This window comes from Osmerus mordax, chromosome 1, assembly GCF_038355195.1.
Source record: "Osmerus mordax isolate fOsmMor3 chromosome 1, fOsmMor3.pri, whole genome shotgun sequence".
In the NCBI taxonomy this organism is placed as follows: domain Eukaryota; kingdom Metazoa; phylum Chordata; class Actinopteri; order Osmeriformes; family Osmeridae; genus Osmerus; species Osmerus mordax.
The window spans coordinates 25955015-25982328 of record NC_090050.1 but is presented as its reverse complement, the minus strand read 5'-3'; the positions used below and the strand labels follow the sequence as shown (position 1 = coordinate 25982328).

Genomic DNA, 27314 nt, shown 5'->3' with positions numbered 1-27314 from the left:
GAGGTTTTTGTCTGTTCCCACACTGTACTCCTCTAGGAGCATTGTCTGGGTGTTGCCTTTTTCTCTCCTCCTCTCTCCTCATGTTATGCTGTAACTTTCTAGTCTCGTCCTGTCTACCCCCTTGTCATGTTTGTGTATTAGAAACTGCAAGTGGCAGCTCGGATCTAAGATGGATTCGAGAGACCGCAGATAGAGTGCGGCTAGTTTGGTTTGTTAAACGTTTTAGATCAACACTTGTATTATTGTTTTTGTTGATTTTATGTAAAGCACTTTGAGCTGCAATTCTTGTATGAAAAGTGCTATATAAATAAAGTCTTACTTACTTATATATATATCTATGGTCGCAACTCTCTTTTCTATGGCTCTGGTTTAAGCTAAAGGACTTGTTGCTATGACAGCAAGTCCAGAATGAGCTTCGAAGAACCGAACAATCCAAGATAATGACAAATCGTCAACAATCAAATCCAGCTAACTGAGTATGGCGACGTACGGAGAACGCCCCCCCAGGCCTGACAGGCAGGGCAGACAAGGGTTCATATTACAATGAAGGAAGTTGGTGGAAAATTACGTCAAGAAACACAAACGTGTTTGACTTGTTGAACAAGCTTCAGACATCCCAACCTGCAGAGACTCATTTCGTAAATGACACGCCGTCGTGTAAATAAGATAAATAACATAAGGCCATTTAGTTTGTTTAATAAAAGAGCAAGCTATAGACCTGTTTTATAGGAAAGGTAACCTTAAATGACTTATTTTGTGATTGGGCGCTATATATATATATATATTTTTTTTTTATCTATAAAAAAATAAAATATTATTAACTTGACCTTCCAGGGGGGGGGCGGGGGGTGCCGTTAGGGGGCAGGCCACCCCCCTAATATAATGGTAGGGGAAACACTGCTAGAAATGTTGTTGGATCTCCCAGCAAACACACCCACATCACAGCAGCCTGGCATTACCTGTCGTCAGGCATGGCCAAACACTTGTGTTTTTATAGATGTATAACTTAAATAAGACCCAAGAGATTTTTCATAACATTAATAGCCTATATTTTATATGTATGTATTTATTATTATTTATGATTTGATGTGTTAAAAAGCTTTGCGAACAGCTATTAAATGGCACAAATCACAAATCTTCTAATATTTTTGAGGACACTGATTAAAAACGTATCCCTCCCCCATGGAGCAACTTTTTTTTTTAGTTGCTCCATGTCCAATAGCCATCTGACTGATTTAATAGTATATAGTCAACCCATGATATTTCACCTAAATCCTGGTTTAGTTTTGCAGCTTGTAATAAAGTGAGAGAACAATAAATTTCTTAAATGTCCTGCTGGGCAGGGTAATTTATTTGAATGAACTAAGAAGACGTACAATTCCACTCGTGCTGATTAGGCCTGGAGTGTGGACAGGTGCTGTCCATTTCCCCACAGCGCTCACATCAGGAGCTGCTTGAATGTGATGCCAGCAGGCCTTCTGCCTTTGACTGTTTTTATGTTAAAATCAACACACAATTGAACAACCTTTGCTAAATGCACAACAGTAAAGTATGAGCAATCTGCTAGCCCGGGTGGTAGCTTGTTGCGTTCCTAGTCAGCAACACTATTCATGCCCTCTTTGGCAAGAGACAGTCATTCTGCTATAACCGACCAGCACCCAAGGCTACAATTATAAATAAAAGAAAGCGAACTGCAATAATAAAAATATACAGAAGGTCGTGTAGATTCCTCCAAGCTGTCTCATTGTTTGGACCTAACAGAGCTTTGCTATACTGGTCAACTAAGCCGATTGGAGATTTAAAAAGGTATTGTTCTCTCTGTAGACAGTGCTGAACTGCTTGGCTCATAGCTGTCCTTCACACCTGAAGAGATCCAAGAGGCCTTGCAAAAACAAAGCCATTATGGGATTTTACCAAAAGCCAAAGAAACTAATTCAGGGCAACAGCATTAATCATAATATTCAGAACTTTATCATTGTACTTTAAATTCTATCACATTTAGTCCACCGATCATTGTCACATCATTCGTATTCAACCTATTGCAACAACATTCTTAATTTACCCCTTTAAACAGTCTGACTGATTGTGTTCCACATGAGCCGTCACTAAGCTTAGAGAGTCATGTTTCCTGAGAATGAAATACTCATTTCACGGCCGACATATTTCTGTCTTTCCCGATTACAATTCCAGTGAACGAGACATCATTCAAACACATATTTAGTTACTTCCTTTAGTATTTAAAATCCCGTAATGGAAAAGCTAGTGAGATGACTGGCACCCGTCCATCTGGCCTGGTAACAGCAGACAAGACAAGCTAGAGCCATATCCAAGATAAGATCTTAAAGAGCGTCCATGTCACTCACAGCAACTATTTAACTGGAGCTTTGCAGAAGCACCTTTAAATCATTCATTAGTCATGAAGCTTGTCATAAAAGCATAAAGCTTTTTATGACTTCATAGGAAACAGCCTGTGAGCTAAACTTAAATCCACCAACTGTCCTTTTTCATAGTTAAACCATCCGAGGGATGTGGTGACAAGAGGAATCTCAACCACATCCCAGGAAGAGAGACATGTTTTATTTCCTGAAAGGTAGGAATGAGAAGAAGCTATTGTTTGGAGAACCACACACCATGGGGCCACATCAGACTGAAAACTGCTACAAATAACACCACCACAAATGATGTGGTTCCACAAAGTGACCTGTACCCCCCCCCCCCCCCCCCGTTATGGCTGTACACCCACAGACCTGTAACCCCCCCCGTACACCCACAGACCTGTAACCCCCCCCCCCCCCCCCGTTATGGCTGTACACCCACAGACCTGTAACCCCCCCCGTACACCCACAGACCTGTAACCCCCCCGTACACCCACAGACCTGTAACCCCCCCCCCCCCCCCGTTATGGCTGTACACCCACAGACCTGTAACCCCCCCGTACACCCACAGACCTGTAACCCCCCCCCCCCCCGTTACGGCTGTACACCCACAGACCTGTAACCCCCCCCCGTACACCCACAGAGAAGGACCTGTCTTCCAGCTCCAAACACACACATTCCTACAACCCATGAGCCAAGCACTTCCTGTAAACCACCGAAAACACAGATTGGATCACAACTATTAAACTCCCCCTCGCCCTCTCCCCACTTTCATCCTGCCTCCCCACTTCAAGGGTGGTGGATGCTGAACCTCAATCTTCCAGTCTTGGGTGGGGAGGCCAGGCCCCCCTCTGTAGTAGTGTGTTACTGTCCTCTGAAGCCTGCCTGGGGAGAGCAGGCTCACTCCTGGGCTATGCTCCTCAGCACGTACTTCACCGTGTAGGCGAACGCCGCAAAGCCCACGATCACAAAAAGGTTGGCCAGGGCCCCGCCCAGCAGTCCGTGGTTACGATTGGCCTGCTGTAGGCCTGGGGCGGGGTGAGCGAGGGGGGCGGGGGCTCCGTTCAGGGGAGGGAGGCCGTAGTGGGCATGCTGCGGGTCGCGGTCAGGGACCACGTCTGGGAGGGGGAGGGGCTGCTGGCGAACACTCAACTCCTCCTGCAGCTTCTGCTTCTGTTTGATCTCCTGTGAGGGGGGGGAGAGAGAAGGAAGGGGCGAGGGAGGGAGGGGGAGAGAAAGGGCCAGAAGCCAGGGGAGAGAGACATGGTGTAGGGCAGTGTTACTCATTGCGTGGCTCCTTCCTGCGGCTTGCCAAGCTTTAATTTGTGGCTCGCATGGCAGTAAATAATACGGTCATTTGACCCAACTTGAAAATAGGTGGGGCAGCCAGAAATCTGTCCCAATGGCTCTATGAGAACGCACTGCAGTTCCATTTTTCACCACGGATTTACACCTGAAAGTTGAGGCGCTGTAGCGCTAGGGAGGGCTCAGAGATACCTATATATATATAGAAATATTTCTATATAATACATATACATATATATAATATATATATATCAGTCGACTAGTCGATTGTTTGGTTGATATGCTCTTGGTCAACTAAGATTTCTTTTTTAGCAGCAGCCGTATGGAAGTGTGAGATCTGATTCCCGCTTGTGTCACCATTGCTGAATTAAAGAAATGTTCTACAGAAATTGTAGATTATATTATTTAAGACAAATAAAGAAACTCAAAAAATATTAGTGGTGGGCCATTATCGGCGTTAACGCGCTGCGACTCTTATCGGCGATAAAAAGAAATATCGCCGTTAATCTATTCTCAAAGTTGGGTTGGGAGCTGGGTCTATACTACGCAAGCTATGATTAATTTCACCTTGATATTTTAGCGCGGATGTATACCTAGCCGAATTGCACTGTAGGGGGGCGAGAACGAGTCTTCGAACCTGTGTGTATGCCTTGTCTATGAAATTATTACATCAACGTGACGTGCTAACATGGATGCAGTTATGAAGCCGCCTGGTTTGCTTCAGGGAAAAAGTATTTTTAAGAAGCTTCCCAATGGAAACCTCGACAAGACTAAGGTTGTTTGCACCTTGTGCTATGCGGAATTAGTTTACTGTAGGAGTTCTTCCAGTCTCAAATACCACCTAAACGCAAAGCATCCCTTAGCTAATGCGGAAGATGCCGGGCCAAGCACTGATGTAGTGCAGGGGAAGAGTCGTCGTCAAACTACGATGTTTGAGTGCAACCGAGGCAAGCCCGTAAGCACAGCTCTATCAGCCAAGCTAACTAATCTAATAAACAGTTAATAAACACAAGTAAATCTTATTGAACATAATTTATTTTCATCACCAATTATCATAGTAGAACAGCTTTCTCAAGCAGTTTGTGATGCATTTTGGAAACAGGAGATGAGCTCCTGGTCTAATGCGCCACCTGGCTTGAGAAACACGTTCTCAAAGTCTTACTTTTAGTCTTAATTTGCGTAGCACACATATTCTGAATGCCTTCGGCTGAATTCAAATGAGCCATTTTAATCTAGATTAACGCCAAGATTACAGTGAGATTAATCTAGATAAAAAAAATGAATCTATGCCCACCACTAAAAAATATATAATAAAAAAATAAGGTGTTACTGTTTTCCCTTTTGTTAATCTGCTTTTTTTTGCACATGGCACATGAGCACAATTGTAGCTGTTAGCCTAACTACAAACTCTACCAAACTTTGTCTACAGTTGATGTTATTAATCCTTTAGGCAAAATAGCAAATAAATCTGTGTTATGGAAGCATTTTATCAAAGTACCGGTTGACTCAAAACATGTTGAATGCACACTCTGCCAACAACGGTTTATATTCCATAGTTCGACATTGTATGTGATGATGTACCACTTGAAAACGGTAAGATGTAAAGAGGTAAAATGTTTGTACATTTATTTTGTCTAGTTGTCAAGCACCCTTCTTACGTATGCATTTCTTTCAGATTCCTAAAACAGTGAGGTAAAACATAGCAAAAAATGGTTTGATGAAAAACATTGAGACATTTATAGGAGAAAAAAAACTTTTCAAATTTAGATGAGTCGATTTTCATAAGTGTTCAGTCGAGTCTTGGTCGACCAAAGAAAATCTTAAGTCGGGGACTGCCCTAATATATAGTGTTATACGGACTGAAAATTGATCGATTCCTTATTAAACTAAGTAGCGCACCAAGTGGACAGCAACAAAGCAAATGTGACAGAGACAAACAAGGGAACTAAAGATTGGGAGGTGGATAGGGATGGAAAAGTGCTAGAACGGTTTCTGAGCCTCTGAGCCCCTGAGATTTGCACTTTCCTGGACAGCAAAGGAAAACGGGAGCCGGAGCTGGAAGACCCATGCTGGATCACACAGCCTTTATGACATCACCTGAACACTCTCACCTTGCAGCTTTAAGGAAGAGATAAGCTTCCAAGCAACATGTTGAATGCAGAGTTCCATACATAACATGCCCATTAAATACCTGACACATGAACACTGAACTTGCAGCTTCAAAGAAGAGATAAGCTTCCAAGCAACATGTTGAATGCAATCAGAGCACTTAAAAGCAGACAGGCATGCTATTAATAATACCCTTTGATACTTTGCAGTAAAAGTGGCTCTCCTGTTGACTTTGTCCTATCAATGTGGCTCATGAAAAACAAATAGTGAAGACCACTGATGTAGGGGAACCTTCCTGGCTGGGTTCAGCTTCAGGGGAAGGTTTGTATACTTACATCAACAACATCAGGGAACAGCTCGCTGAAGACCTTGTCCTTCAGGTTGAAGGCCAGACTCTGGGCAGACAGCTGGCGTTTCTGTGTAAACAAAGTCACCACATCACATGTAACAACACTCAACACATTCTAGAAAATCTAGCTCGTTGTTATGATCAGTGACCTATGCACTTTTGTAAAGCTGTCTCTTGGAAGTCACTCTGGATAAAAGCATCTGCTAAATGAATAAATGTAAATGTACAAGAGAAAAACTAACACTAAAAATAGAAATCCCGGCCTGTTCCAGGTCGCTCAACCACAAAAACGTTTACCCAAAAGGTCAATGAGGTTTGTTTTTGCAATTTACATGATTTATGTAGTTATGATCATTCTATTGGGATAATGTAGATCAAGACATTTTATGCAGCATCAGCGTAAATGTTTGATTTAAAAAAACTACCATATAAGTAAAGCGTAGGCTATGTAGGTTTGTAAAGTTCTGAAATCATTGTTCATCAGTGTTTAATGAACTAGCCGAAATGTTTTATTTCTTGAAGTTGATTTTCAATAAATGTACATCTTTTTCTTTCTTTTTTTTTAAGATCCTGCAAAACAAATTCCATGATTTGGGGTTCAGGGACACACGGCTTCTCTTGCAGCGCGCAGCCGTACCGAGCATCGCCCTCCTGGCCGTTCCTCCTCCGATCACACCTGGACCATCCACCGCCGCCAGCAGTTCATCACTCAGTTATGTGTGCTTGTTATAATTATACTAGATTTTCCAGAGGTATCTCTGCTATGGGTTAGTGCAAACCGCTAACTTGATATTAGGCTACTCGGTGTAGAATGATGGTATTTTGGTGAAATGGTAGCTAATGTGCTAGAAGTAGTTGGAGAGCTCACTGTCTGCTATCTCTGGTGTACATTTTTACTCCTGTGTTACAGCTCAGGGGAACAAGCTTCATTTATCTGCATGTTTCACTCATTGAACAAATACATTTGAATTCTATACTGTTTTGTTCGGCTTGACATAGCGTCCATTATCTGGGTCGTAGGTACTTGAGAGAGGCGGCGCCTTCCAGCGAAGGGGCCGAGCTTCAGCTCCTTCAGGTGACACGCCCCCCCCAGTCTCAAGCAGAGAAGACTGCTGATTTTCTTACGATTTCAAAGCCTAATTTAACATACTTGTCTGTTTTTTTTCATTCGAATTTGGATGGGTAGTTAATAACACATTCTTCTGTGGTGTGTTAACTTAAAACTTGTTTTCAATTCCACTTTACAGGATCTTTAAATAAAAAAGGCATCACGCCAGAAAGTCTGTGTTGAATCATCGCTTCCCCATCAGGTCAGTGTTACAGGAACGTCTGGTTAAGCAACAAAACGGGCTAAGCCTGACAGTTAGCCTGCCCGGACCAGGCTAGTTTCGCAGCATAAGTTTCCATAGTAAATGAGTTCGTACTACATTATGGAACCGAATCAGATGGAAATGAGTCTGACTAAACGACATAAGCCTGGCTTATTTGGTACATTTGCTTAACGGAACAGGCCTCTGGTGTTGAACCAGATTAACAACTGGGACTGGTGCAAAGACTTGCAACATGAAGCCTGCAGGAACAGGGTTGACCCCTAGATTGAATAAACACACCAATGTACTAGTTTGGATCAACACAGCATAAGGTTCTTAGTTGTTCTATGTGAGTGTCTCCTTAGGTCCTCCACCACCTGAATCACAACAGAGTTCCTCCCTGACAGGTGCCGCTGACCGAGGTGTCTCTCTCCTGGGGACCCGTCTACATACCGTGTGGTCTGAGGTCTGGAGGAGGTCTGGAGGAGGTCTGGAGGACCCCTGAACTCACCGTGTAGTCGGAGGTCTCGATGCTCCCTAGGGTGGGGCCCTTCTCCACCATGAAGCTGAGCAGCCCGGTCAGGATGGTGGACACGGACCAGGCAGGGTTCCAGGTGTCAGGGTGGAAGTCTGTGATGGAGAGACACAGCCTGGGGACACAACAGGACATCCAGGAAGGCTGGGTCACAACACAACCAGGTAACGGTAAAGCAGGCTGATCAGATAGATACTCAACAGCCTGGTTCACTTTGCATACGGTGACCTTGTTTGCATAAATACAGTGTAGCTGATGTGAATGGGTTAAAAGCACTCCAGTATAAATACAGTCCACCCGGTTATAGTTGCGCCTGCTAGTCTGAGGTCACGAGTTCAAGTACCAGCAGTGTTATCAAGAAATCTCACCAGAAGCCGTTATTCACTCTCCAAAGTCACAAAAAGTTGCTAGATTATGTGATGGCGTAATTCCAAACCAAGTTGTGCCCCTCACCCACACCTATCACAACTCGGGGAGGGGGACTTTGCTGCTGCTCAACAACGAAAGCAGAGAATTCAAAAGTTTCTAAATTGTAAACACTGACTACCAGTTAGGGGAGGGCTGACACGACAGCTCCACTATGCTTGTTACAAAATGAGGAATCTCAAGGTAGACACCTTTCACCAAGCTGGTGAGTCATAAACGTACCTTGTGTTGCATTTAAATCTTCCGTTCGGTGTAATCATGTAGATACTGGGCGGCTTGAAGGGGAATTCACGCGGGAATATCAGTTTTCCATGGTAATATCCCCCTGTGAATAAAAAGAGCTGGCATGAGCATAACACACTTCATTAATGAAGGATAAAACCATGTTCACTTTGGCAGCTGTGTGTCACCAATTAGTAATGTCACCTTCATATGGTGTCTTCTCTGGGCCTCTGACAACATAGTGCCTGTAGAACACAAACACACTTGATGAAACTTGTACTTAGGAAGATTATCACAATCCTTACTTTGCACTCAAAGGTGTTTAGGCCAAACATGTTCTAAGATACAGGCCTAAAGAAAGTCACATAACAAGCACATTGTAAATTATTCAGTTGTCTTTAAAAAAATAAAATCAGTAACACAGTAAAAGAAGCGATGTCTAGACGTTGCAGTAGGTCATATGATCAAAGTGAGACATTCACCATTCCAGTATGTTGGAGGGGAGAGGTTCTGCACAGATGTAAGGCACGGGGTCTTTCTTTATCCTGAGGTAATCCTGTTTCAGTCGCTGCGTGGCTGTGGTTGGCGCTCTCTTGCTCCCATTACTGTTCATCTGGACACAGAGGCGTTACATAATCAGAAAGAAAACCCCATCTTGACACGTTATGCCATCCCTGCAGTCATCTCGAGTTTAACCTACACAATCATAAAGATGATCATTTACTGGGCTTTCCGAGTGAAGAGAAGTCTTTAGTTTGTGTGAAGGGTGTCCCGAATACAGACAACGTAACTTCCAGATTATATGTATTTCATGTACATAGTGATGTACAGGCCTGGGCAGCAGCCACCGACACGAACATGACAGCTTCACTGACGTTTGTCTAGTCAACTACGCAATGAGCAAAACAGGAACGACTTTAGCTTTAACTTTCCAGAAATTGGGTAATAGACGCGCAATCCGTACTCCTTGCGTACTAATTTGCACATTACTTAAATAGTTAAGATAGCTATGAAATCTGACGCAAAGCCAATAGCTGCTGGTGCTACTGTAGCATTGGCTTAAATTGTCCTACCTGGCTAGCTACGCAAGCTAGTGGTGGCGACGTTGTTCTGCTAGCCAGCTAGCTAAATCCGTCAGCTAGCCAGTGTAGTCAAACGCTTGGAGCTTATAAGTCATTATTTACGTTACATACTGATTAACTAGTTAGAACAGACCACTGTGTTAACTAAACTAACCCCAGCAACTAGCTAGCTGTTTTAGCATGAAGGTCGTTGTGTTTAGGTGTATTACTGGGCTCTGAGCTGTTACTACTGAACAGTCCGTTTCTTTACAGATAGTTCTGGCTGGCTAGGCCACTGCTGCTACTAGCTAGAGCTAGCTAATATATTTAAATGCTACGAGAACAAGTTAGCCAACGTCTATGTTAGCTAGCTTAGCCTTGCTAGCATTTCACATAAACAACACAAGCAGGACAATAACTAGATAAGATATGAAACAAACACAACATAATATATCAGTCACCTCTTCAGAGAACCCAGTTAAATTAGTTATTCGCGTAAAGACCCGATGTAAAGCGTAGTTTATGTTGTCAAATCCAAAACCGAAAACGATAACCTAGCAGCGACGTTACCACGGGGACTTTCCAGTCTAGTTAGCTTCTCAACATGGCTTCCCCTAGCGGAGACCTAACCCTAGCCGTCAGCTAGGGGGAGTAGAGCAGACCACCGTCTCTACATCATCTCCTCCTCAGGACATTTACATTCAACTACTTGAAGTACACGATGACGCCATTCCCCGTCTCAACAATTTCATATGAGACAACGTCTAATCATAACAATACAATGAAATATAAATTTATAAAATGTTTTCTACGCAAGAAGCCACAAAAATTAAACGAAAGTGAAAAAGGTATATCTGATTCATTCCGCCAAACGTATAGGCTACTACAAAATAGTGTTACTTATTTTTTTTTCGTAGGCTTGTTTACGCTATCCTACCTGGGTTATCCTGCAGCATGTGAAATCCATCAAGACAAAGGACAACCATCTCAAAACATTTTATTGTCCCCAGCATGAATATCCATCCACATGATTGATCTCATGGCTACCCTTTTATGTAGATACTTACTTACGTTTTTACCTTCGCAATATAAATATTCTTGTTTATATTTTCTTATTCTCTGTAGATAAAGCTTATTGGTTTACCAGAATAACTGGAATTATAAAAAAAAATGGTATGACTAACTTTACAATTCAAAGTCAAAGTCAAGGGTTGGAATTATGGGGGGATTTGGGGGGTTTGACCCCCCTAATTAAGACTTGGACCCCACCAAAAGAGGTAAAAACAACAGGTCGGGGGGTCGATACCCCGATTGTCATTGTATAATTCGCACTCTGGTGCTACTTATGTTTTTGAAGATTTCCTCAAATGACAATAAAGTAACTTCATAGTTGTACATTCTGTCCTCAAATCACAGTGTTCAACAGTTCACTGAGTTTCAGTGTAGCATGGTTCTGCTTGATAGTTGAGTTAAGGTTGGTTGCTGATGCCAGTCTGGTTGTGTTATAGTTGGTTGCTGTTGCCGATCTGGTTGTTGTTGCCAGTTAGTCACCACCAGTCTGAAGTGCTTCGTCAGTTTAGCTCCTGGGGCTGGAGAGATGCCGGGAGAGAAAACTCCCAAAAGATGTTGGTGTAAGTGGAGAAACCTGCAGTAGGGGAACACACTAGTCACGTTAAACAATAAAACGCATTATTTCATATTATCAGTGTTAACTGTGTTAATCTCACAAGATTTGAGTCCCCTTGTTAGTGAAGCGCAACAGAAGAAAGGTCTGTCTAGATTCCTTCTGTCTGGTTCTGTGACTGACAGGCCTGTGGGTGTTTTATGGATATAAGGCTCCATTAGTAGCTTGGTAGCATTCTGTATCGTGTAGTACAGTAGGATAAAGGGTCTAATATGTCCATAAGCAGTTATGGTAGACTGATACCCAGTAACTCTGGATGGGTTAGGGTTAACATCCTGATCCACTCACAGTAACTCAGGTCTACGCAGCCCACTGACTAAAACTAGCATAAAATAGTTCAAAACTTTAATTGACAAATGTTCTTTATGGTTTCCGAGGTAATTTAATCCCACCAAACAACCCTTCTGTTCCATATACGCTTAAGAAAAAAGCAGGTCGGGTTGGTGTTAGGGATAAGATGACTTTGAATGGGAGTGAATTGATTCTCACTAGGATGGTAAAACAAACCTGTGTGTGTGTTTATGCCAAAACAGAGAAACAGATGACAGTTCCTTTAAGGAAGAAGACAGAGACCATGTTATAGACCATGATGCTTCACTCACTCTGTCACGACCATCCTTGTTCTTCACCCTCCTGGTTCCTGCTGTGACTCCTGTATCAATGGAAGCAACAACAGACATTAAGTCACTTTCTTCCTGGGAACATCAAATCCAATTTGATTTGTATAGCCTTTTACAAGCATTTTTGGGGAAAACAACCCCAACTTCAGTCATAATCAGTTTTAGGTGACAACCTTTACAGTATTATCCCGACATCAAATATCTTTGAGAGTTACTGTATGTGTCTGGTTGTAAAAGGCTAAATAAGGAGTCTGTACAAGTCAAGTGTCTGAGTGGTTTGAGTGATAACCGTAACCCGTAACTGTATTCCCTATAGCCAAGAGTGAACCCATATGTTGTTAGAGACAGACACCCGAAAATCAGTCATTCAAGTCCCACAGCGTTCCTGTAACAGTCTGGCAAACTGTCAGCACCTGTAACAGTCTGGCAAACTGTCAGCACCTGTAACAGTCTGGCAAACTGTCAGCACCTGTAACAGTCTGGCAAACTGTCAGCACCTGTAACAGTCTGGCAAACTGTCAGCACCTGTAACAGTCTGACAACTGTCAGCAGTCCAACAAAGTTACAGCAACACTGAAGGCCTATTCAGAGGCAGACATGACCAGAGAGAAGGCGGAGGCTTTAATAAACACATCTCATCAGTTTTATTCTCTGCATTTCTTTTTTCTCAGTGTTTCTAAACACATGGAAGGAAGTACTTTAAAGATATTCAAATGTAAACCATACATAATGTCTCCAAATAGTACTGAACTATGTAACAGTAATCCCAAAAGGTTTTACAGATAATTTGGAAGAGAAAAATAAAATCATACAGGCAGGAAGGATGTTGTTGTTTGAATGCTGAGAGCAGGCAGTTGAGTTGAGAGTTAAAATGAGCAGAAGCACATGTACAGCACAGTTGTTTTCGAAGAATTCTTAAAAAACTCTCCCCAAAAGTCTATAAACACACACCAAAAGACACTTACGTCGCCTGGCTCGTCGCCTGACAGCTCACACCATCTAAACTATCACATCCCAGTTTATGGTGGAATCAAACTGTAAATTTTCTAATGAAACAGAAGACGACTGTTTACTTCATAATCCAGGACCCAAATTACTCTTGGGTCGTTACCTTTTTTTACGTTTGAAAAACACGGACTCTGGTTCTAACACATTATTATTGTTGACCTACGAGGTCATCTTACTCTGAAAAGTTGAACTCAAACTGACACAGAATTTGTCTGCTTCCCTTTTCGAAAGTCTTTGGCAGAAGACAAAAGGTTTATAAAAATGTATGCCAATCACATATCGAGACCCTGATGACGACTAGCAAAAAGAAACTATTATGTATTTTGCAATCTTACTTGGTTGATGAAAAACAACCAACACTGTCCTGAAGCTGTTGCAGATTCAGAGTCTGGTTGAGTAGATGGCACACAGTGTAGATGCACACAGATCATCTGGTTGTGTAGATGCACAGTGTAGATGGCACACAGATCATCTGGTTGTGTAGATGCACAGTGTAGATGGCACACAGATCATCTGGTTGTGTCGATGGCACACAGATCATCTGGTTGTGTCGATGCACACAGATCATCTGGTTGTGTAAATGCACAGTGTAGATGCACACAGATCATCTGGTTGTGTCGATGCACACAGATCATCTGGTTGTGTAGATGGCACACAGATCATCTGGTTGTGTAGATGTCACACAGATCATCTGGTTGTGTAGATGGCACACAGATCATCTGGTTGTGTCGATGCACACAGAAGGTCTGGTCATTGTGAGGTCATGCTTTTAAACAGGACTGCAAGATGAAGTGACCACAGCTAAGTAATCATCATGCTCACAATAAAATTATGGAAAGTTTAGAGCATTCTGGACATTGATGAAAGCATGCAGAATACAGGCGATGACCAGTCAAAATGATATGGTGTATCTATCTTCATTGGACTCCAATCATTCCTCCAACATAAACCATACAGGACGAATTATTTTGCAGCCCTAAAACAAAACAACTCCAGTGGGGAGTATCCATGGGCTGCATGATCCATACTGGATCATATTAGGACTGAGCCCCCAACTTCAGTCCTAAAATATCAGGAGTCACAATACACGCAGCAACGCTCCCTGACTGCAATCCTCGATGTTTATAAGAAACAGAAACAGCCTGATTTCTATAAAGGAATCTTAATATCTCCCAAGATCTTGAATACAAAGTTTTTGTATGACAGTTGTGACTTGTTCCAGATGCTAATAAGAGGAAAGCTAGATGGACAGATGTTTGTGTATTATTTAAAAGCAGAAATAATCAAAAAGATATTCTGTTTAAAAAGAAGAGAATACTGCACGTTGAAAGACTAGAAAGAACCAGAAACATTCTGCATCTCGATATTCATTACACTAGTATTTTGACATAAATAAAACAAAAAACACAAATAAAGACAGTTTGAGTGAATGATACCATGACGGAAAAAAACGACACCGAATAAACAAAAATCATAATACTGTCAGGTAAGAAAAGTGCAGCTGCATTTCTTTTTTTAAAATAATTGTATTATATTTATAGTGTTTCATTCCAACTCAGCATCCTTTTACCCCCCCCCCCCCCTCTCTCTCTCTCTCTCTCTCTCTCTCTCTCTCTCTCTCTCTCACACACATCTTCCTCTGACAGCATTTCTAAGTGACATCAACTTGAAAGAACACATCTATAAACTGAAGAGCAGATTGAGAGGGGAGAGAGAGGAGGCAGGAGACATGCTGAGAGAACACTGAGGCCGAGGCCACATTCTCCCCACAGAGCTCTGGCGGAGGCAGGAGGTGTGTTTCAGCCCGTGTTTCAGTGCTTCTGGACTCAATTCTCAATATTGAAATGGCAGTATAGTTCTGTGACATCAATCAGAGGCCAGATGCTTCCAGACACCTGCACAGTGACCTGTCGACAGATAGCACAACAGTGACAAGCATACGGTGTTGTTCCCACCCCAGTCCAGTCTGTAAAGATATGATGCAGAGAGAAAAAGGTGGCAGTAGAGGTCAGATGGCAGGGACACAGTCACAGAAAAGCAGGTGCTCCAGAAGTAGCAGAAGAACACATTTCCAGAGATGGAGCCCAGAATGGCAGAAGAGCCCACGTCCAACACACACAGTGAAGATGTGTGTTCCACTCTCTATCTCCCTGCTCATCCTTCCCACTAATGCCCTGAACACTCCTTGTAGATGTTGCCCTTAGACACAGATCTGAGACCAGCCAACCAGCCCTGAACCCTGTTACTGAACATCTTCAGGAAAGTGGCCATGCTGACTTCAGATCAGTGTCTATGGGTGACCTGATCTTGCGGTCTACCCGTGATGGGGTATAACAGTGTGCCTCTCTGGTGTTCCCTAGCATTCCTCTATGGTGATGCAGATGAACTCCTGAATGCACTTCCTATACTGCTGTTCTGTGGGGCTGTTGCTGTGGTACTGGCCTGGCTGGCCCAGCGCCACAGGACCCTCCGCCTCACGCATCTCCTCGTTCATCCTGGCCAGACGCAGCCTGTGGAGAGGGGGGTGCACGGAGAGGTGGTGGAGGAGGGGGAGGGGGGAGGAGGATATGGGGGGAGGAGAGGGAGAAGGAGAGGGAGAAGGTTAGAAGGATGAGGGGACAGGAGAGAGAGACGTGTCAGTAAAGCAAACTGGGCCCAACTGGAAATCCCCACCCCCAATGTGACCACTGGGAAGCCCCGCCCCCAATGTGACCACTGGGAAGCCCCGCCCCCAATGTGACCACTGGGAAGCCCCGCCCCCAATGTGACCACTCACAGTGTGACAATGTCTGCATTGGCCGCCTGCACCGCCACACTCAGAGGAGCCTGCCCCTCGTCGTCCACCTCCGTCTGGGACGCACCCCTCTTCAGAAACAAACACACCTGCCTGGAGGGGGGAGAGAGCGGAGGAGCAGGAAAAATAAGATTTTTTTTATTAACATTTTTACATTTTTAGTCATTTAGCAGACGCTCTTATCCAGAGCGACTTACAGTAAGTACAAGGACATTCCCCCGAGGCAAGTAGGGTGAAGTGCCTTGCCCAAGGACACAACGTCAGTTGGCATTACCGGGAATTGAACTGGCAACCTTCGGATTACTAGCCTCACCGCTCAGCCACCTGACTCCCGATAAGAGGGATTAATGTGTCACGTTCGGAATGATAAACCACACGTGAACAAACAGCAACATAATAACTAGATAAAAGTGGGTGAGTAAGCACAATTCTTTATCTACTAGACTGGCTTTAATGACCGGCGGTCTTTGGACCATGTACATCTGGTCCAAAGACCGCCTGGTAGAGGGTCAGGGTTAGGGTGATCTGGCTGGTAGGGGCCGGGGCTAGGATGAAGGCGGGGCAAGGGTGAGGGTGGGGATAGGGTGAGGGCGGGGCTAGGGCGGGGCTAGGGCGAGGGCGGGGCTAGGGTGATGTCTCACCCGGTGTGTCCCAGGTGTGTGGCATGGTGCAGCGGGCCCCGCCCCCTCCTGTCACGCTGGTTGACGTCAGCTCCGTTCTGCAGCAGGAACTCACACGCCACCAGAGAGCCCTGCAGGACACACACAGCTGCAGCGTCACACACACACGTCACACACACACGTCACACACACACACGTCACACAAACACACGCCACCAGAGAGCCCTGCAGGACACACACAGCTGCAGCATCACACACGTCACACACACGTCACACACACACACGTCACACACACACACGTCACACACACACACGCCACCAGAGAGCCCTGCAGGACACACACAGCTGCAGCATCACACACGTCACACACACACACGTCACACACACACACGCCACCAGAGAGCCCTGCAGGACACACGCAGCTGCAGTGTGTGTTGTGTTCCTCACCCCTATGACGGCCTGTATGAGAGGGGTCCGGCCCTCCTCGTCATCGCTCGCAGAGCTGACGTCCGCGCCCTGGGCCAGAGCCTCGGCCATCAGAGTTAGGCAGCGCAGGCGAGATGCCCGGTGGAGCAGGGAGCCCGGGGACCGTTCCCTCACATCCTCACCGTCCCAGCCCTCCCCCTCCACCTCCCCCTCCACACTGGAGTCCTCAGACTCCTCTGTAAGGGGAGGAAGAAACTTGGTGACAATCACAGGATTTTTAGTTGTAATGCTGATCTCAGACAGGTCTAAAACAATGTTTGAATAAAATATGTATTTTTAAGCTAAGAACACACACACAGTCACACGCACACAACGGCACCCCCACACACACAGTCACACACACACACACACAGTCACATACCCTCCTCGGTGACGCTATCCACCACAGAGCCAAACACCAGGACATCTGTGGAGCCGTCGGTGCTGCCGCCCAGACCACTGTCACTGCTCAGACCTGCAGGACCCACCAGGGCCACATGGACACGTTAGTCCCCTCACACACACTACCACACACACACACTACCACAACACACACACTACCACAACACACACACTACCACAACACACACACTACCACAACACACACACTACCACAACACACACACTACCACAACAACACACACACACACTACCACAACACACACACTACCACACTACCACAACACACACACTACCACAAACCACATCAAAGCACACCACACCCAGTCTGCTCTTACTGCGAGGCCCAGATCCGGTGTCGAAGTAGGAGAACAAATGATCCAGCTCGTCAGGACAGAACAGAGAGTCACGGCGGAACTTTGCTGCTGCAGCCGCTGAACATCCAGGAAGAAAGAGAGAAACACTTGAGCTAAACTTTAAGGATGACTAAGGCAACTTCAACAAAACAACCTGACTGTCTATCTATTCTCCAGTGACAACAACAACTATGAACTGGTACTCCCCAGAGAGGGATGTCTGGACCCTGACCTGCAGACAGGTTGGCAGGCAAGGCGCTCCCGAGGTCGTGGCGGTGCCTCCTGCGGGTCTTGGGCGGCCGCGCTGAGCTACTGCGTCTCACACACTTCTTCCCCCCCCAGGGGCGAGGCTTCCCCCCCCCCTCTCCCAGTGCTCCACTGCCTCGCAGCTTCCTCAGGAAGCGCCGCTCCACGTACTTGGCCTGGATCCAGGCCTCCTTCTCCTGCCTGCACCACACAGGAGGTGGACTTAATACAGAACATACATTCCTGTCTCTAGATAGGGTGATGTTTCAATTTTCTTTCTGGTCTTTCCATTTCTACTCATAGTTTTTCGCAAGCGGAAATCTCTAAACTCTAAATTAAATGTATCCAATGGGAACGTCATACATTTTCATAATGTTTGTCTTTTTCTACATAATTGGAAGTACTTAAAATAAGTAACGTATTTTTCGGAAAATAAGCCGCATTTTCAATAAACTGCACCCCACCAGAATGGGAGCTTTGTGTTTGTAAATCTGAGTATAAACCACACTGGAATATAAGCCACATACGATACGGGAACAATGATACCAAGCAATGCACGAGTATAGCCGATCTTACAGCATGCCGTTGTGTAACACATTTCGAAAACGAAAACTTCCTGGTTCTGCTTCTTCTCTGCAGCAGGACTCACCTGGTGCAGGCCGGGCCGGGCTTCCGGGCGCCCAGCTCATCACAGGCTCCCTCGTAGATCTGGTTGATGACCGTGTTACCCAACTCACACATCAGCTGGATGGGGAGAGGGAGTCGTTAACAGATGTCAGGGTAAGAACAGGAAACAGGAAGATGTCAGGTTAGTAACAAGAAACAGGAAGATGACAGATTAGGAACAGGAAACAGGAAGTGCACCTTGAGTAACTCTGGTTCCCAGGAGTCCAGTGTGAGGGAGCGCACCTTGGAGCAGTGAACCCCCAGACTTCTACAGAACACCAACACAAGATCAGAAACACTCAGAACACCAAACACAAGATCAGAAACACTCAGAACACCAACACAAGATCAGAAAAACTCAGAACACTAAACACTCTATACTGATATGGGAGTCAAGGTGGCTGAGCGGTGAGGGAATCGGGCTAGTAATCCGAAGGTTGCCAGTTCGATTCCCGGTCATGCCAACTGACTTTGTGTCCTTGGGCAAGGCACTTCACCCTACTTGCCTCAGGGGAATGTCCCTGTACTTACTGTAAGTCGCTCTGGATAAGAGCGTCCGCTAAATGACTAAATGTAAATGTAATGTAAATGTGATATCAAGGCTCTCAAGTTTTGAAGACAGGCAAGAGTGACACCCCCCCTCAGGGGGTCAACATTAATTAATTAATAAATTGCTTTTTACTTGACATCTTTGAAAGACAGCAATGATTAATGCATCCATGGCCAGGATATAATTATAAAATATGACATTATTTTAAAAGTGTCCTATAACATCGACTATGCAAAACACTTAAATGTATTTAGTGCTAATACAATTATTAATCATATTTGGAAAGAGATGTTTATAATGTGACAATATGTCAGTCATCGTGTGATAACGAAAATATGACTAGGCCTAGAATACTTCTGAGCAGGTGTTGTCTCCTCCACCTGCCCCCTCCTCCACTGCCCCCTCCTCCACTGCCCCCTGCTCCACCTCCCTACCCACCTGCCCCCTCCTCCACCTGCCCTCTCCTCCACCTGCCCTCTCCTCCACCTCCCTACCCACCTGCCCTCTCCTCCACCTCCCTACCCACCTGCCCTCTCCTCCACTGCCCCCTCCTCCACCTGCCCTCTCCTCCACTATCCCCTCCTCCACTGCCCCCTCCTCCACTGCCCCCTCCTCCACCTGCCCTCTCCTCCACTATCCCCTCCTCCACTGCCCCCTCCTCCACCTGCCCTTTCCTCCACCTCCCTACCCACCTGCCCTCTCCTCCACTATCCCCTCCTCCACCTGCCCTCTCCTCCACTGCCCCCTCCTCCACCTGCTCTCTCCTCCACCTCCCTACCCACCTGCCCTCTCCTCCACTGCCCCCTACTCCACCTGCCCCCTCCTCCACCTCCCTACCCACCTGCCCCCTCCTCCACCTGCCCTCTTTCTGTAGTTCCGTACCTGTGTATCCCAGAGCACTCGATGCATAGCAGCACACCCAGGTTGATGGAGGCCCAGCAGGGGGCGGCCTGGCTGCAGTCACAGCACAGCTCGTTGCCCGGCAGCATCTGCACCCGTTGGACCAGACTGTCCCCCCGCACCCCCCCCCGCTCCCGCGCCTCGTTGGCCGAGTCGATGCTGCAGGTTGAGGGGGAGGAGGTTCTGTCCAAACGCTGTGGAGGGGGAGGGGAGGGTAGAGCGTGGGGATCAGTGGTCTTCGCCCAGACATCCACACTGAGAGACCTCTGTATTCAGATGAGTTGTGTCTGTGTGAGTGGCTGTACCTCTATGTAGCAGTTATCTGAGATTTCTCTGTAGGCTGAGGCGATGCTGGCCTGGACCGCCTGGATCCATGCCTGGCGTAGCTTCTCCGACTCAGCCTGCAGCATGCAGCTCCTAAAGACACCATGACATGTCAGGACACACACACACTATTCATATATACCTGTATATCATGTACCTGTACGTCATGTACCTGTACGTCATGTACCTGTACGTCATGTACCTGTACGTCATGTACCTCTATGTCATGTACCTGTACGTCATGTACCTCTATGTCATGTACCTGTACGTCATGTACCTGTACGTCATGTACCTGTACGTCATGTACCTGTACGTCATGTACCTCTATGTCATGTACCTGTACGTCATGTACCTCTATGTCATGTACCTGTACGTCATGTACCTGTACGTCAAGTACCTGTATATCATGTACCTGTACCTGCATATCTTGTACCTGTATGTGTTACTAATGGTGGCAATAAACTGAACCTGAAACACACACACACACACCTGCATGGAAACGTAAACCTGAAACACACACCTGCATGAATACAGGGGACCAACACACTTACTTGGTGGGGGAGGCGACCTCGAAGCAGAACCTCCTCTCGCTGTCCTCGCAGGGCTTGACTGAGCACAGCCGAAGGTCCTCCACCACCACCGTCAGGGAGTCCTGTCATTGGACGACAGACCTGTCAATAAACACTCTGCGTACACATTTTTAAACAAGGACTTTGTACTTCATAGCAAACCTCTTCAGAATGTTTCATGGTAAATAAAACACACCTTGAGTTTCTTCTGGTAAACCAGCTGGCTGTTCTGTATGGAGAACCATCGCCTAGGAAACGGGTGGGGGGGGGGGGTCACAGTTAGATGGACCACCAATCACAACCCAGTAGATCAGAACTATTGATTTTGTTTATCCCTCCCACCAACGCAATACACCAAAAAAACATTTGCTGTCTCCATGGAAGGTCAATGCAGTCTAGATATGAGAATTCATCTCGAATGGGTGAAGCCATGAGGCTAAAAGGTTTGCTCAGGGCCGATCCATGGGGCGAGCATGAGACTGAAATAATACAATGATGTACATTGTAGCTAAGCTAGCTGGACTTACATTGTAGCTAAGCTAGCTGGACTTACATTGTAGCTAAGCTAGCTGGACTTAAGAGTATAGAAAAATATATTTTGTAGGATGGTGTCACACAGTATAGTCAGTAGCTACACATTCTATGACATAATACCCAAAATAACTAAAGTTATAGTACATCTGTATCTACATTTAGTTTGTCTCTCTCTTCCTTCCTATCGTTCTCTCTCACCTGTTCCAGGTCTTGAAAGCATTGCTGGCTCTCTTGAACAGGTATCCCTCCATCACCACCCCATTGGGTGCATCCACGTTGAACTCCACCTTGGTGTCGTCATACGAGAAGTCCTGAAAGTTTAGTAGAAGGAGAGGCACTGTTAACATGTCTCTCTAATAAGATACACTACCTGGCTAATGTTTCCCAAAACAGACACTCGCAAAAGCTCCTGATAAAAGCAGTTTGTTTCTTCTAAAAGCACATCAGGTTCATTTGATTGGCACCTCGACCAGGATACCCTGAAACAGACTGCTGTGTGTTACTGTGGGACACCAGACAAACTTCTCCAGGGAGAGGGTCATGTCACCCTCTGACCCCAGATAACAGGGTTAGGTTAGGTTAGGGGGGCTGGAATGTGATCTCCACTCAGCAGACCGATATGCTGACACAGGAAAGACAGTGTGCTGTCAATCTGATTGACATCACATGATGGTAGATGGAAGTTACACCCACACACCGAAAACATCAATAATGTGATTTCAACAGACTGACAACACATATTAGTCCCCCATTACTATACCAATCACCATGTCAGTGTGCTTGTGTTGATGTGTGTGTTATAGCTAATGTATTGATGCATTGATTAACTTAATAACAGGGTAAGACTAGACATACAATAATACCCTTATCAAGGTGACTAATATCAACTAGTTGTCTCCTATCACTCAGGACCTCTCCTATCTCCTGCCTCCTTTGTCTACAACAAAGGATCTACTGTAAGCATTTGAAATGGAATGGAACCTGGATGTGTTTAACGTCTTGAGTAGTGAGGCAGCCAGGCTGCTGACATGACTGTGATGATGGTGAGGGAGGAAGGCTGAGTTCTGAGATAGGTTTCAGTAAAGGTAAACTGCATACAGCACAGGCATTGACAGCCAAGTAGCCCATACACACGAACGGTACACAGACTCACTCACACACACACACACACACTCCTGGTGTGCCAGAGATACAGGAGAGGAGAGATACAGGAGGAGAGATACAGGAGAGATACAAGAGGAGAGATATAGGAGAGATGCAGGAGGGGAGATGCAGGAAAGGAGAGATACAGGAAAGGAGAGATGCAGGAGAGATATAGAAGGAGAGATACAGGTGAGCTGTGAGCTGTGAGGCCCAGACAGCCCTGTCTCCTCTCTCCACAGCAGGAGCAGAACGACAGCGATCTGTCGGCTGGTTGAGATGTGTCACCACTGGTGAACACATCGTGGTCTGAGGTGTTCAGACAACCTTTTTCAACCTTTCTTAACTTTCATTTTCGAACCCTTTTTCAACCTTTCCAAACTTTTTTTTTTTTACCTTCGAAACCTTTTTTTCCAAAAAACATTTTTGAAAGTAGAAAAAATATTTTCAAAAAAAAACTTGAAAGGTTGAAAAATAAAATTACTTTGGAAACTTTGTTTTCACACACACAGTGAAAGATAGAGAGAGGAGAACAGAGAAGCCTAAAACAGAGTAAAGCAGAGCAGAGTACAACAGAGTACAGTAGAGTACAGTAGAGTACAGTAGAGTATAATAGGGTCCTCATCAAGTACTCATCAATGATGCAAACCTATTTTTGAAAAATAAAATCTAAAATGTTTTCAACCTTTCAAAACTTATTTTCGAACGTTTTTTTTTACACACACAGTGAAACAGTGAAAGTCGAAACAAGTTTTGAAAGGTTGCAAAAATATATATATTTTAAAGTTGTTCTTGAAGTTGTTTACCGGAGTAAACGTTTATACGATATCTTACTAGTGTATAATCCAATCTGCCGAATATCTTCATTTTCAATAGAGTAGCATTTAAATAAAAAAACGATATCCTAATAACTTGACAATAAATTATAAAAATAAATATACAAGGCATTAAAAGCTCTTCTATTACAAGCAACAATCAATCAGATTTCATTTCCTTCCCTGGGGGTGATCAGACAGTAAGAGTGGAGTAGTGAGTTTCCCTCAAAATGCGCACTGAAAGAACGGAGGAGAAGCGACCCACACACGAGCGCAGCAGAATGTCAACAGCAGACTTGTGCTGGTTAGGGTTGTGCTGGTTAGGGTTGTGCTGGTTAGGGTTAGGCTTGTGCTGGTTAGGGTTAGGCTTGTGCTGGTTAGGGTTAGGGTTAGGCTGGTTAGGGTTAGGCTGGTTAGGGTTAGGGTTAGGCTAATTAGGTTGTGCTGGGTTAGGTTTGGGGGAATGACTAGGTAAAAATAAATTTACCCAGGATGCAAGGGCGCAGGAGGCCTAATAAAACCCTCCTAAAAAACTCAAATTTACCTCCACAGGAGACAAACAAGAGAAGACAAACCAACACAAATAAAGGAACATGAAGAGAGGGGGGGCCATTAGGGTCAGACCAAGGTAGGTGGGGCCAGAGAGGGGAAATAGAGTTAGAGCCTCCTCCCCACTGGATTATGGTCAGGGGCAGGGTAGGGCTAAGACTCAGTCCAAGAAACCAGACCTGCTGGATGAAAAAACTTGTATGATAGCTCTGGTCCTGGCCCCCTGCCCCCTCCAGACCTCTCTGGTCCTGACCCCCTGCCCCCTCCAGACCTCTCTGGTCCTGACCCCCTGCCCCCTCCAGACCTCTCTGGTCCTGACCCCCTGCCCCCTCCAGACCTCTCTGGTCCTGACCCCCTGCCCCCTCCAGACCTCTCTGGTCCTGACCCCCTGCCCCCTCCAGACCTCTCTGGTGACAGAGATGAACACACACGTCGAACCAACCACACACAGGCATACACAAACCGCACACACAGTCATACACAAACCACACACAGTCATACACACACCACACACAGAGTCATACACAAACCACACACACAGTCACACACAAACCACGCACCATGCAAGACCACTGTCTCTAAAGCATTCTAGTCTGCACACGTATTCTGTCCACTCGTATGCTACATTCAAATATTCCAGACAAAACTTTGAAGCCACACACACACAGGCCCCCAACATATACTCCCAGACAAACACACACACCCCACCACAAACACTCTTTAGACCCACAGACAGATGCCTTTGTACAGCCTCTGTTCAGGCTATTGACTGTCTTAACAGCATCCAGCATGTGACCGTCATCAAACCCAGTAGGCCAGAAATCAGTCACTAATCAGTCAGTCACTAATCAGTCAGTCACTAATCAGTCAGTCACTAATCAGTCAGTCACTAATCAGTCAGTCACTAATCAGTCAGTCACTAATCAATCAGTCACTAATCAGTCAGTCAATCAGCTGAACAGCGCTTAACAACAGCAACCTATGTTTGCCCAGAGAGGAGCAGGATTTACCTACCGTCATTCTGACTCAGGATGGAGAGGTCACACACACACACACACACACACACACACACACACACTTCAGAAACACCCCAATAGTCTCTCCTTCGTAAACACTACAATAGTCTATCCTTCAGAAATAACCTGATAGTGAGTCAGGTGGCTGAGTGGTTAGGGAGTCGGGCTAGTAATCTGAAGGTTACCGGGTCGATTCCCGGCTGTGCCAAATGACGTTGTGTCCTTGGGCAAGGCACTTCACCCTACTTGCCTCGGGGGGAATGTCCCTCTACTTACTGTAAGTCGCTCTGGATAAGAGCGTCTGCTAAATGATTAAATGTAAATGTAAATGATAGTCCCTCCCGAAAACACACAGTACTTAGAGAAAGGAGACACTCACCTGCATCAATGTCTGTGAGGAAGAGATGGTCACATGGGCAGGATGGAACATCACCATGGCGACATGAAGGGATAGAGAGAGAGAACCTGAACACACTTCAGCATTTCAGTAAAAGTTTATAATATCATAATACTGTGTTCTGTCTCTAGTAGTTAGTTTATAATATCATAATACTGTGTTCTGTCTCTAGTAGTTAGTTTATAATATCATAATACTGTGTTCTGTCTCTAGTAGTTAGACTTAATTCATAATCTACTTGAAACTAGAGATGGTACAATTTCTGGTCCTGGCCCCCTGCCCCCTTTTTGGTTTTGGTCCTGATGGACCGCAGCCTTCTGCCTGAGGGGAGTGGTTGAAAAAGAGTGTGTCCAGGGTGGGAGAAATCAGCCACAATCTTCCTCGCTCGCCTCAGGGTCCTCGAGGTGTGCAGGTCCTCGAGGGTAGGCAGATTGCAGCAAGTGGGAGCTGATGTTCAGCTCCCACTTGAGGTCCTGGGAGAGGATAGTACCCAGGAAGAGCACTCGAAAGACTTAATTACCACAGTGGTAATTAAGGGCGACGGGTCTGTAGTCATTAAGTCCTGTTGGCCTTGGCTTTTTGGGCACAGGGATGATGGTGGAAGACTTGAGACAGGCTGGCACATGGCATGTCTTCGGGGAGGTGTTGAAGATGTTGGTGAACACCAGAGACAGTTGGTCAGCGCAGCGCTTGAGGGTGGCAGGAGAGACAGAGTCCAGCCCCGCTGCTAAAACCAGTTAATCATGATGAACTAATGACATCACGGAATTAATCTCCTTGATTGACTGGGAGGGGGGGGGGGGGGGGTGAGGAGGAGAGAGGGATGAGTGTCTCACCCTCTGTTGGATGATAGCGTGTTTGTGTTCCAGCTCTCTCTTCTCCACAGCTGAGTCAATGACCAGTTGATCCAGCTGGAACAGGATTAACACACACTCAGTCAGGGAGAGGGATACACACACACACACTGGACACATACACACACACACATTCCCAAACAGAAAAGACAGACTACTCAAGGATTATCTGAGTGTTTGCACTCAACGGGCCAGCAAAGTGAAAGCCAGGGCCTTTCCTGGACATCAAGCCCACCCAGGGGAGCAGGTGACTGGGCTGAGAGGGGTGCGCTGGCCCCCTCTCATGGTTGCTGCTGCTCACCTCTGTTGCTAGCTTCTTCATGTAGGGGTCTATCTCATCCAGGGTGTTGTAACCCTGCTGGAAGAATGTGTACTGGGCGTGCATGCATGACAACATCTGGGACAGGAGGAGGAGGAGGAGGAGGAAGAGAGAGAGAGATACAGAGATATACAGAGAGGGAGAGAGAGGGAGATACAGAGATATACAGAGAGGGAGAAAGAGGGAGAGAGGGGGAAAGAGAAAGAGATCAACCCATCACAAAGTAAATCAGAAACCTTTTAGAACCTTAAAAATCACCCAAACTGTTCAATCCTAAACGGTTCAAAATATCAGGAAAGGTTACTCACAGAATCAAGGATCTCAAACTTCTTTTTGGCTTGAAGGACGTTGATCTAGAACAAGGAAGTAAAGTGTGCTTTATGTGTGTGTGTGGTCTTGTTTAACTAATGTCCTCACAAGTGAAATATGAAAAGCATGACCATGTGGGGCCCTTATTCTGATAACTTTGTGTTAGGGGTTTTAGGGTTAATGACATTAAGGGTAAAGACACCATTTTGAATGGGAGTGAATGGGAGTGCATGGGAGTGAATGGTAGTGGATGGGAGTGAATGGGAGTGGATGCGAGTGAATGGGAGTGGATGGGAGTGGATGGGAGTGGATGGGAGTGGATGGGAGGGGATGGGAGTGAATGGGAGTGGATGGGAGTGGATGGGAGTGGATGGGAGTGGATGGGAGGGGATGGTAGTGGATGGGAGGGGATGGGAGGGGATGGGAGGGGATGGGAGTGGATGGGAGTGGATGGGAGGGGATGGGAGTGGATGGGAGTGGATGGGAGT

General features: G+C 45.7%; 2 protein-coding genes across 3 annotated transcripts in view; both read right to left on the bottom strand.

Annotated features, from left to right (window-relative positions):
- Positions 1-3011: 3011 nt before the first annotated feature.
- ube2j2 (ubiquitin-conjugating enzyme E2, J2 (UBC6 homolog, yeast)) lies at positions 3012-10325 on the bottom strand. Its single transcript, XM_067243964.1, has 7 exons — positions 10154-10325; positions 9114-9244; positions 8836-8876; positions 8632-8734; positions 7960-8098; positions 6125-6205; positions 3012-3560 (listed from the first exon to the last, which is right to left on the bottom strand). Exons 2-7 carry the CDS (start codon positions 9242-9244, stop codon positions 3276-3278), a joined length of 780 nt encoding a protein of 259 aa, XP_067100065.1. The 5' UTR covers positions 10154-10325; the 3' UTR covers positions 3012-3275.
- Positions 10326-10672: 347 nt separating this feature from the next.
- The window catches only part of LOC136949568 (arf-GAP with coiled-coil, ANK repeat and PH domain-containing protein 3-like), a 46759-nt gene continuing 30117 nt past the window's right edge, over positions 10673-27314 (bottom strand). The window contains exons 7-26 of one of the 2 annotated variants that reach the window (XM_067243917.1): positions 26826-26870; positions 26500-26595; positions 26181-26255; positions 25327-25338; positions 21626-21738; positions 21090-21141; positions 20876-20976; positions 20306-20417; positions 19983-20194; positions 18749-18818; positions 18534-18628; positions 17871-18085; positions 17621-17716; positions 17266-17358; positions 16866-17080; positions 16440-16549; positions 15781-15891; positions 15447-15514; positions 11979-12028; positions 10673-11337 (exon numbers count right to left, since the gene is read on the bottom strand). In XM_067243917.1, coding sequence (XP_067100018.1) covers positions 11269-11337; positions 11979-12028; positions 15447-15514; positions 15781-15891; positions 16440-16549; positions 16866-17080; positions 17266-17358; positions 17621-17716; positions 17871-18085; positions 18534-18628; positions 18749-18818; positions 19983-20194; positions 20306-20417; positions 20876-20976; positions 21090-21141; positions 21626-21738; positions 25327-25338; positions 26181-26255; positions 26500-26595; positions 26826-26870 — 2010 coding nt within the window. In that variant the 3' untranslated portion in view covers positions 10673-11268. Of the gene's footprint in view, positions 11338-11978; positions 12029-14257; positions 15515-15780; positions 15892-16439; positions 16550-16865; positions 17081-17265; positions 17359-17620; positions 17717-17870; positions 18086-18533; positions 18629-18748; positions 18819-19982; positions 20195-20305; positions 20418-20875; positions 20977-21089; positions 21142-21625; positions 21739-25326; positions 25339-26180; positions 26256-26499; positions 26596-26825; positions 26871-27314 lie in introns of those variants that run through there. The other variant, XM_067243926.1, reaches the window with a different exon arrangement.